The sequence below is a fragment of the Vitis riparia genome, unplaced genomic scaffold, assembly GCF_004353265.1.
Source record: "Vitis riparia cultivar Riparia Gloire de Montpellier isolate 1030 unplaced genomic scaffold, EGFV_Vit.rip_1.0 scaffold533_pilon_pilon, whole genome shotgun sequence".
Lineage (NCBI taxonomy): Eukaryota > Viridiplantae > Streptophyta > Magnoliopsida > Vitales > Vitaceae > Vitis > Vitis riparia.
The window spans coordinates 32588-43202 of NW_023269696.1; the positions used below are offsets into that span (position 1 = coordinate 32588).

Below are 10615 nucleotides of genomic sequence, written 5' to 3' on the forward strand. Positions count from 1 at the left end.
GATTATGTTATCCATTAGATGCATACTTCTTTCTGCGAAGGTGTGCTAAACGGAATTAATTCGTTCTCTCATAGAGGTCACGCGACGTAACCTTCACCTTTGCTGCTTTGAGTTGTGATTGTTGTCTATTAAACCTTCGCGTATGTAGTTAATGATAGCTCTGGGAACTAACAAAGATGTAGGGGCTTGGACAGTTGCCTCTTGCGTCATTTCTCTTTGCCCATTGGTTATGCGAATATATTGTTTTAGGTGTCTAACCTTGATAAGTTTCTCCACTAAGTAATGCAAACTCTTACATTGTTCGGTGGTGTGGTCATGATCCTTATGATAGGAGCACCTTCTGTTCCAAACCTGTTTAGTCAGATCCGTCTTAATTGGCTCTAGCCATTTGAAGTCTATCAAGTTGCGGATCTACAAGAAGAGTCTCTCATAGGAGATGCTGAGGGGGGTGAATATCATTTGTTACTGTTGCTGACTATTTCCCCCTTTGTTAGCTTACCTCGATTGGTTTGAAGGCTTAGAACTTTCCCCCTTATCATTCTTGGTCGGATGTTTAGTGACTAAGACTTGTTGAGAAGCTACTCAGGCATCGTCTTTGAGCATAGAATACTTGTCCGCTCGCCTGAACATGTCATCTATCGTCACAAGTGGCTTCTTTGCTAGGGACTCAAAAAATGGCATGCCTAGGTTGGTGCTTCGCTTGAAGATCTGTAAGATAATCTCTATACTATAAGATTCAACTTGGAGCACTACTTGCCCGAACCGCTTCATGAAGTCCCTTAATGACTCATTATCCTATAACTTGATGTTCTGCAGGGTGCTTATGTTTTGCTTCTGGCGAGCGGAACATAGGTAGTGGCCTACAGATACTTCCAAGACGTCCTAGAAAGTGTTCACGGAATTCTGCAGGAGACAATGGAACTAGGAGAGAGTTTGGCCATGTAGGCTGGTTGAAAAGACCTTGCATATTAGTGCATTATTCCCTATGTTGAGGTACATGAGTTGCCTAAAGTGCATGATATGATTAAATGGGTCGCTTGTTCCAACGTACATTGTGAATTTTGGCAATATAAACCCTCTAGGTAGCTCGTAGTTAATAATATAGGGGCCGAATAGCTTGGAAAGCATGTCATCCAACCATCGACTGATAGAGTCAGGTGGAGCTCGCGTCATCGATGCTTTTGCCTATTGCTGCTTTGGTTGCTAAAAGGGTCATTTTGACGTAGTTGTTGTAGTTGGGGAACCTAGACGGGCCCTCAAAGTTTCTGACATACACAATTGCCCTCCACGCCTGGTGCTTGAGGTCTTAGTTGGGCTCGCATCGCATTAAATAAGTGTGATCTTTTGCCACACCTCCTTTTCCTTGATGCCCAAGCAGAGTTGATGCCTTTGTCCGACTGCATTTGGTAAGCTGGTGAAGACTCCTCCTTAGACCGTCTCGAGTAGCTGCCAGAGGAGAACTCTGTGCTCCCTGGGAAAGACGCCTCAACAGTTTGTCTTGAGGTTGTTTGTCGACTTTGAGTGTGTCGGATTTAAGAGGGGTCCATTGCTGATATTTGAGCCGGCTTCATTCTCTTCTTTGAGTCATTTCGTTTGATGGAGCAGAGTCTGCATCTACCACTCATTTTCTCGTTAGTGTCTCTCCATCCTTTCACGCCAGGTAAAATAATCTTCATCACCCACAGCTGATGATTAGTTTCTGGAAGATGTTGACATCCTTAGTCTTTTCCACAGACGACACCAATGTTGGTGTTGTTCCAACTGGATACAAGTTCGTCTAGCTTCACTAGAGTCAAATAGACTTTTTCCTAGAATAAAAAGGAGTCTGGACAAGTGGTCCGAGCATGCCCCTCCAAAGCTTGAGTTAGGAATCAACAAGGATGAATCCACCTATTTTGAATGGCTATGTATGCGCCTACCTTTTCCATGCTTCTTGAGGGGTTTTTATAGAGCAGATGGCACCATCGTCACAATACTGATTGTGCATTCATGCCTTTCTTGCAATGATGATTGCCATTGAGGCAGATCACAAGCCTTAATAAGGTAGTCAATGCCTTTACCTCAGCATGGATTGGGCAATCATACCAAGCAAGAGCTGCTGACTAGTGTCATTTACTGATTTTCGTGCTAAAATCTCAGACCATGTAGTTGACTGTGCATTTATGTTTTTCAATGTCGCTAATTGGTGTAACGACTAATTGACACTAGTTTTTGAATGTAAATGTCGTCTAATCCATGGCTCAAGCATCAAGTGTGATTAACCATTCATTCAATGCCTAGAGACTTCAACTCGGTTAGTTTGTTTCTTTTAGAAGTCCCAGTCAGCTTGGTCTGTCCATTCCTTATGGTATTGAGGAAGAAGGAAATCTCTTGCCTCTTGTGCCAAACAGAGCTTATCTTGGTCCAGATATATCAATCCTAGATGAATTATCTGTTTACCTTGGACGGCCAAAGGATCTTGAGTTTGGGAAGGACATGCGGAAGGAAGCCTCCCACACTTTCTATGGGGCATAATCTCTCTTTTGATATTTTATTTAGCTTTATTTTGTGATCATCATATCTATGCTGGTCTATTTCTGAATTTTTGAACATGAACATTGCATCTTGTTTGAAAAAAAAAATTATTTGAAAGTTATGTTATTGATAAGACTTTCATAGGTTACAAGCATGATAAGGTTAAGTCATGGAGTGACTATATATGACCTTATAACTTTCCAAAAAAAAAAATCCATAAATAATTCAGTAAGATAATTTACAAAATAAAATTTGTATTGACAGACTCTTTTTATGGTTAGAAAATAAACAAAGCTTTGCAAAATGTATCCAAAACTTAGAGACACTATTGTAAAGATGCATTGGTATAAATATACGGTGCATAGATGTTGTAGATGCAAATCAAATGTAAAGTAACTTGCAAATACTATTGATATTTGAACGTCCACTGAACTTAGAGAAGGTCCCCAAAGTGAAGTCTCTCAAACTACATACATTTTTCTAAGCAATTCGAAATGCATAAAGTAGAAATACAATTAAATTACATCTACTTGAACCACAAATTTTACGGGACAAAACTGCAATGATGAGGCCAGGATTTCACTGGTCAAACATGTGCTTTCTTGGCTCAAAGAGAAACCTAGAACCATATGTAGAATTGATTACATCTGCCAAGAGGGGATATTGCAGTGAAGCAAATAGAGAGACTGGGCCCGTGGCAAATAGAGCAATGAGAATAGGTACCCATGCGAAACCATGACGATAAACTATGAAAAAGGTTATGGTAAAAGTTACCATCATGGTTATAATAGAAACAAAGAGTGTTGTGAGGCCAAACATCAATCTAGAGGGTAATGAATGGAGGAAATCCTGTTCCGCATAGCGCGACGTGAGGATGGATAAGAACATTAGGATTGAAGTTGAGGAGGTGAATAATGCTAGTCCATCTGACACTGCAAAAACCATTAACAAAATAGGAGTGTCTGTTTGCTGACTGTGACCAGCTGGTACAGTGAAGGCTGCTGAAAAAACTACAGTGGCTATAAGAGTGGCGACAAGCATAGATTGAGCGGCTGTTTCCCGCATCCATTTCTCTCCATCCTTCATCAAGTCTCTGTGCTCCTCAGTGAACAAAACCCAGGGTGTCTTACCTTGCCTGTTTTTCTTTTCTCTGTATGTAGGTTGCATGAGCTTTTCCACCTCCTAAAAAATAAGGAATTTGTAATATAAATAATAAGATTTGAATACTAAGAGAAGGAATGTCTCCATTCCAAGGAAACCTATTTAGATCGATTGAATTGGCTTGTCACTTGCATCTAGCCTTTAAAAACACTTTCTATGCTGCATATAGTTTGATCTTTAGTCTTTTGTGGCATTGATCCTTACCATATTCACATGCTGCAATGAATGAACCCATTCATCTGCAGTCACAAACTTCAGGGGACATGCAGTCCGAAAACTCATATTTTAGAAGTGTTTACTAGTTAAATTCTAAAGGCATATGGACCAAAAGGACTATGCGTATGTTGTAATAGTTACCTTAAACCACAATAGCTCTCTTTGCATTTGAAGGGCTGCTCCTGATATAATATTGAGCTCACTTGGATGTGCTAATTTTCCAACCAAATGTAGCATGTTGTTACCATTATCATCCCTATATGTCATTATCATATCCTTAATTGAGCCTATCTCATATATAAGATTGAAGATTCTGTCTTGACGATGCAAAGCTGCAATATGGAATATACTCCTAGTTTGGCTATCTACTCTCCATATTAGATCAGGGTAGGAGTGAAGAATCTCAGTGAGAAAGATGGTGTTCCCTAACTCTGCTGCTACAAATACAAGTCGATAAGGATCTCTGATCAGATCTGCAATCTTTGAGTCAGGTAGTTGTATAACCTGCTTCCAAAGGCATTTGACGAGTTTAAGGGCTTGCTCTTTCTTCGAAATATTGTGTCCCGCTTTCTTACCTGAAACTGTGAGTTAAAGAGAAAATTGTTGGATGGAATAACCATAAGAAAAATAATAACCACATTAGGTACTTGTAATGGTGACCCTACATTCATGAATAACACAAACCATTGAACAATATTAGACAAATGGACAATTCAGAAGGGAAAAAGAAAAAAAGGCTAGCATGGATGGTGAAAGATTACAGCTATAGTTAAGCTATTCATCTCGTATGATGCATTAGTTAGTGTTTGTTTGACTGCTAACTGCTAAAGAAACATACCCCACACCAATAATCTTGACCAACATCAACTTAGGAAGAAATATTAAATCAAAACTAACCAAAGAGAAGCCAGAAAAGCAAAAAATAAAACTATCAAGGACGGTTGTTCAAAATATAGATCATCTTCAAGACACAGACTGCCTTCCATTGTGAGAGAAATGTAGTAATATTTTGAGGCATGCTTAATATTAAGTAAATTAGGAATATTAAAGTGGATTTGGGTTAAAGTTAACTAATTTGGTTTTGCAAAAGCCATACATGAGCTTGCTTGTCATCAAATATGGAAAGAGTAGACCCCAACCTGTAGCCTCCAAGATGAAAGATAAACTGAACAAGTACAATACATCTTTCCCTGTCAAAGGGAGCTACCAGTTTATGATTGCCAACAGGGTTCCCTTAATTCTAACAAAGATGATTATTAATTAATAATTAATGTGCACAACACCACTTTCTGAAACCAACTTACTTGAATTAATGAAAGTTGTCCATATTCCAATCCGACTTTCACCAGAGAATGCAGAAGGCTTTCTAGCCAGAAGATGCAAAGCTGTCTCATAATTCCCATCTCTAATGGTAGCTAGCTTAGGGTGGGATTCCAATATAGCCAAGGCTACCTCTGCATGAATTAACAAAATATAAAAAAAATAATTTGCTACCTCTACTGGTGGAATATTATATAGTTCAGTGAAGAAGCCATTTCATGGAGATCCAGAAAAACTAAAATGATGAAAATCAAAACAACAAAGAACCAAAATAAAAAAATAAAAGTTTAATTACCATATAGATCAGTACTGATGCAGGTATTAAGTATCCCAATCCAATCTTCATCCGTTAAATCTTGATGATTAGTCTTATTGTAGAGATACCACACCATCTCACTATGTCCTAATAGAGCGGCCATATGGAGTGGCATCATTTGCTGATTACCCCGGATCATGGGAAGGTGATCATTCTTTTTCACCATGACCTCTGCAATTCTCACGGTTCCAGCTGCAGCAGCAAAACAAAACGCAGTGTTTGAATTTTCATTCTGAAGTTCCAAGTCGTTTGGATCCATCAATCCCACCACCTCCTCAACAAAGTGAGTGCGTTTTGCTGCAGCTGCAATGTGGAGAACAGTATCCAAGTTTCTTGTGATGCTTACACGAACGGCTGTTGGGTGTATTTCAAAAATACCTCTTGCAGTTTCCCAGTCGCCTTTCAATGCAGCTTGATAAAGGGGTATGCATACATTGAGATAGAAGGCTCTGTCTCCTGTTTAGGTTTGAAGAACCAATATGCTACATACATCAATTCAGATAGCCAAAGAGGTGGCCTTCTAAGATTTAAGGATTGGATTTCATTAGAAAAGTGAACAAGAATAAGCTAAATTACCAGAAAGTGGATCTAGAGAAGGCGTCATCTTTTGAGGTGAAGCCAAAATCTCAATTTCAGATCCATTTGGCACTTGTGGGCTTGGGGTTGAAAGAACATCTGTTCCTGCTGCTCCTTCCACCGAGCTTTCAGCCATCATGAGCAAAGGAGAAGGTTTACACCTGTAAGGCAAAAGAGATGTTCATGGAGTGTAAGTAAATCCAATTAAAAGCCAAAAAAAATAGTAAGGTTAAAGCAAGAACCTCAAGGATGAAACAGAGAGTGGAAAAGATCCGTGAAAGAAGAGTTTGCAATATCATGAGCTAATTCAAGGATTATATAATAAGGAATCTCTCTACCTCTTTTAAAGTCAACAAGGGTCATCTTAGAAAATGCATTATTTCTAAATTTAAAATTTGTATTTTTGTTGTATTTAACTGCCAGTATTGACTGGAAGACATAGACTGATCGAAAAATCGATATTATATGTGGAAACATCCCGCCAATCCAACCACCCCGATTTGATTAACGTTAATTTTGATGCATCCTAGTCATCAGGTCAACGACAAGAAGCAAGAAAAATAAAACCTGGGTGGTCTTCATAAAATCAATAGATAATGGCTAATGGCCAGGATGTTCCACCTAATTAATTCTTGTCATCTTCCTCTTGGCATGTGAACGCTTAAAATGTTTTTAGCACAATAGATAGATTAAAATTAGATAATAAACCATCTTTGTGTTATAAATAATACAACATTTCAATAGAATGAACAAATGTAAGTTTCTATGTTTGCAAAAATTTTTAAGTAAGGAAATGGAAAGAAATGAAATTGGAATGGGAAGGAAAGAGATGGAATGAATCAAAATTTGAATAAAAAAATTCATTAATATTTTTTTAGAAGTCTAGGAAATGGAATATGAACGAAATCAAGTGTTTTAAAGTGTTTATTAGATGGAAAGGAAAATAAATAAGGTGTATGATTTTATGATCATACTCTTACACAGAAAATTTTCATATTAACTATTATGGAGAAAAAAAAAAGTTTTGTAATTGTAGAGAATGGAAAAAATTATGGTGCAAATGAATCAAACACATTTTTTGAACTTTCTATTTATTTTAAAAAATATAATTTTTAAATCTTTGAATATTTGTAAAATTGAAGAAATTAAATTTATTTTTCTCTATTTTATTGATGAAAATTATTGGAGGCACAAAAAGTTTTCTTTCTTTTTTATTTTATTTTATTATTATTGTTAAATTTAATTCTCTTGCAAAAAAAGTTTAGTAAATATTGAGAAAATAAAGGTTAATCTTTAAAAGAGAAAACACCCAAGAGGGGGGGGGTGGGGGTGAATTGGGATTAAAAAAAAAAAAGTAAACACAACAAATTTAAGCATAAGAGAAGCAAATAAAAAGAAATAAAGTTAGAGAAATCAAACTCAGATTTTATAATGGTTCGGCACTTCCTTACCTACATCCATACTTCTCAATCTCTTAACCGAGTGAGAGTTCCTCTAACTTGAAGCTCTAACCAAGCTTCTAATCACTTTTGAACTGAACTTAGCTAAACCCAAAAGAAATTAATTGTTCCCCCAAACTTAATTACTTTCATTGCCCTCAATGAACAAAAGCAAATAAAGTAAGGAAAATTAAGGAAAACAAAAGCTCCCTTTTTTATGAACTTTTGGGACACATCGAAAAATCGCTCCTTTCTCATTTAGTAGTGTCCAAATTGCACCAAAAAGGTAGAAACAATCACCCCAAATTGCGACCCAACAAGAAGATGGACTGGATCTGCGATTTCCCTTCCAAAATTACACCAAATGAAGCTTCAATCTTACCAAATCTCTAAAACCTATGAGTAATCCCAAAAGAAAACAAAGAATTTGGAGTTTAAATATGATTAGGATCGAACAGTAGAGAGAAAATGGAGAGAAGAAGAGAAAATGAGAAAAGTTGTTTGTGAGAAATGAAGGAAGATGGCCCTTTAAAACACTCACTTACTTATCGCGCAGCAGCACTCAAGTCTTTCCGCTGTGGTGCAAAGCCCTAATTTTTACAAGAGAAATTCAATTGGGGGTGACCGCTACGACGCAAAGCCTTACCTGCCACAGTTGTTTAGCCTCGGGTCTTCTTATGAGTAGCGTTTGAAGAGTCAGTTGCGACACTCAATGCCTCCCACCATGGCGCCTTTCACTAGGTATGTAAAAAGCCCTTTTTCTCCTGAAAATAAAGGAAAAGTAGTTAAAAATAAAAATAAAAATTAATCCTAAACTACCAAATAATTAACTCTAAAAATTCACGAACTAAATTAACTTTGAAACAAAATAAAAACAAAATTAATAAAAATCCTAACAACTAAAAATAATTCAAAATTCAAAAATAAAAATTGCTCAAAATAAATTGGGTTGCCTCCCAAAAAGCGCTAAAATTTAAGTCGTTAGCTAGACTTTCTCCACTTTTCTACTTCGGAATTGAAAGCACAACAAACACCCTTTCGGTGCTAAAATTTCCTCCCAAATAGTGCTTCAATCGTTGCATGTTCACTGTAAAAGTTCCCTTTGATGGATGATGAACTTCTATTGCTCTTGATGGTAAAACCTTGGTAACTATGAACGGACCAGACCATCGCGATCTTAATTTACCCGAAAAAAGCTTGAGACGTGAGTTGAAAAGAAGAACTTGTTGACCAACTTCAAAATTGTGCTTCTGAATATGCTTATCATGCCATATTTTTGCCTTATCCTTATAAATCTTAGCATTCTCATAAGCATTATTATGAAACTCTTCCATCTCATTTAATTGTAATAGTCTCTTCTTCCCTGCAGTTCATAAGTCAAAATTCAAAAGTTTAACAGCCCAAAATGATTTGTGCTCCAACTCAATCGGAAGATGACACGATTTGCTATAAACCAATTGATATGAAGACATCCCAATAGGTGTCTTGAATGTCGTTCTATAAGCCTATAAAGTGTCATCCAACTTACTTGACCAGTCCCTCCTAGAAAAATTAATTGTTTTCTCCAGAATTCGCTTGAGCTCACGATTAGATACCTCAACTTGACCACTTGTTTGCGGATGATAAGGAGTAGCTATATGATGTGTTACTCCATATTTACCCAATAGTGACTCAAATTGATTGTTGCAAAAATGAGATCCCCCATCACTTATGATAGCTCTTGGTGTACCAAATCTTGCAAAAATGTTCTTATTAAGAAATTTAACCACCATCCTAGCATCATTAGTCTGTAGCACCTCATCTTCAACCCATTTGGAAACGTAATCTACAACAACCAAAATAAAACGATTAGCATAAGGGGATGGAAAAGGACCCATAAAATCAATACCCCATACATCAAACAATTTTATTTCTAAAATATTTGTTAGAGGCATCTCATTTTTCCTAGATATATTCCCAACCCTTCGACATCTATCATAATTGGCAACAAAATTAAATGAATCTTTGAAAAGAGAAGGCCAATAAAATCCTGATTGCAAAACTTTGGCTGCCGTTTTAGTAGCTCTAAAATGTCCTCCAACTTCACGGGAATGACAATGATGTAGAATACTCTCCATCTCCTCTTTTGGCACACATCTCCTAATTATTTGATCAACACATTGCTTATATAAGAAAAGATCATCCCATGTATAGTACTTGAGATATGAGAAAAACTTCTTCCTCCTTTGATAAGTAAGTTCGGGAGGCAAAATCTTCTTAGCCAAATAGTTAACAAAGTCTGCATACCATGACGCTTCTTCAACTGCAAAAAGCTGGAAATCTTTCATTAATATCATCATCAACTCCTTCATTAGAACTTGTGGATCTAGAGAAGTGAACAAGAATAAGCTAAATTACCAGAAAGTGGATCTAGAGAAGGCGTCATCTTTTGAGGTGAAGCCAAAATCTCAATTTCAGATCCATTTGGCACTTGTGGGCTTGGGGTTGAAAGAACATCTGTTCCTGCTACTCCTTCCACCGAGCTTTCAGCCATCATGAGCAAAGGAGAAGGTTTACACCTGTAAGGCAAAAGAGATGTTCATGGAGTGTAAGTAAATCCAATTAAAAGCCAAAAAAAATAGTAAGGTTAAAGCAAGAACCTCAAGGATGAAACAGAGAGTGGAAAAGATCCGTGAAAGAAGAGTTTGCAATATCATGAGCTAATTCAAGGATTATATAATAAGGAATCTCTCTACCTCTTTTAAAGTCAACAAGGGTCATCTTAGAAAATGCATTATTTCTAAATTTAAAATTTTTATTTTTGTTGTATTTAACTGCCATTATTGACTGGAAGACATAGACTGATCGAAAAATCGATATTATATGTGGAAACATCCCACCAATCGAACCACCCCGATTTGATTAACGTTGATTTTGATGCATCCTAGTCATCAGGTCAACGACAAGAAGCAAGAAAAATAAAACCTGGGTGGTCTTCATAAAATCAATAGACAATGACTAATGGCCAGGATGTTCCACCTAATTAATTCTTGTCATCTTCCTCTTGGCATGTGAACGCTTAAAATGTTTTTAG

At 37.0% G+C, this 10615-nt stretch overlaps 1 protein-coding gene across 3 annotated transcripts; it reads right to left on the reverse strand.

The window, feature by feature from the left end:
* Positions 1-2902: 2902 nt before the first annotated feature.
* Positions 2903-10206, reverse strand: LOC117909983 (ankyrin repeat-containing protein At5g02620-like). 3 transcript variants are annotated; one of them, XM_034824030.1, is made up of 6 exons: positions 8189-8331; positions 6104-6264; positions 5507-5983; positions 5196-5345; positions 4033-4472; positions 2903-3696 (listed from the first exon to the last, which is right to left on the reverse strand). In XM_034824030.1, the coding sequence occupies exons 2-6, from the start codon at positions 6240-6242 to the stop codon at positions 3094-3096; spliced, it is 1809 nt and encodes a 602-aa protein (XP_034679921.1). In that variant the 5' UTR covers positions 6243-6264; positions 8189-8331; the 3' UTR covers positions 2903-3093. The 3 variants fall into 3 exon arrangements, with proteins under 3 accessions (XP_034679921.1, XP_034679923.1, XP_034679922.1); XM_034824032.1 differs by lacking the exon at positions 8189-8331 and adding an exon at positions 8084-8133; XM_034824031.1 differs by lacking the exons at positions 6104-6264; positions 8189-8331 and adding an exon at positions 9940-10206.
* Between the last annotated feature and the right edge of the window lie 409 nt (positions 10207-10615).

Bases quoted from the DNA above. Each gene is read 5' to 3' on its own strand.
- LOC117909983 (XM_034824031.1), bottom strand. From the start codon at position 10,078: ATGATGGCTGAAAGCTCGGTGGAAGGAGTAGCAGGAACAGATGTTCTT. The intron at 5,984-9,939 runs GTAATTTAGCTT...AAACCTAAACAG, and splicing joins TTCTCTAGATCCACTTTCTG to GAGACAGAGCCTTCTATCTC. The intron at 4,473-5,195 runs GTAAGTTGGTTT...TTTAACTCACAG, and splicing joins GACAACTTTCATTAATTCAA to TTTCAGGTAAGAAAGCGGGA.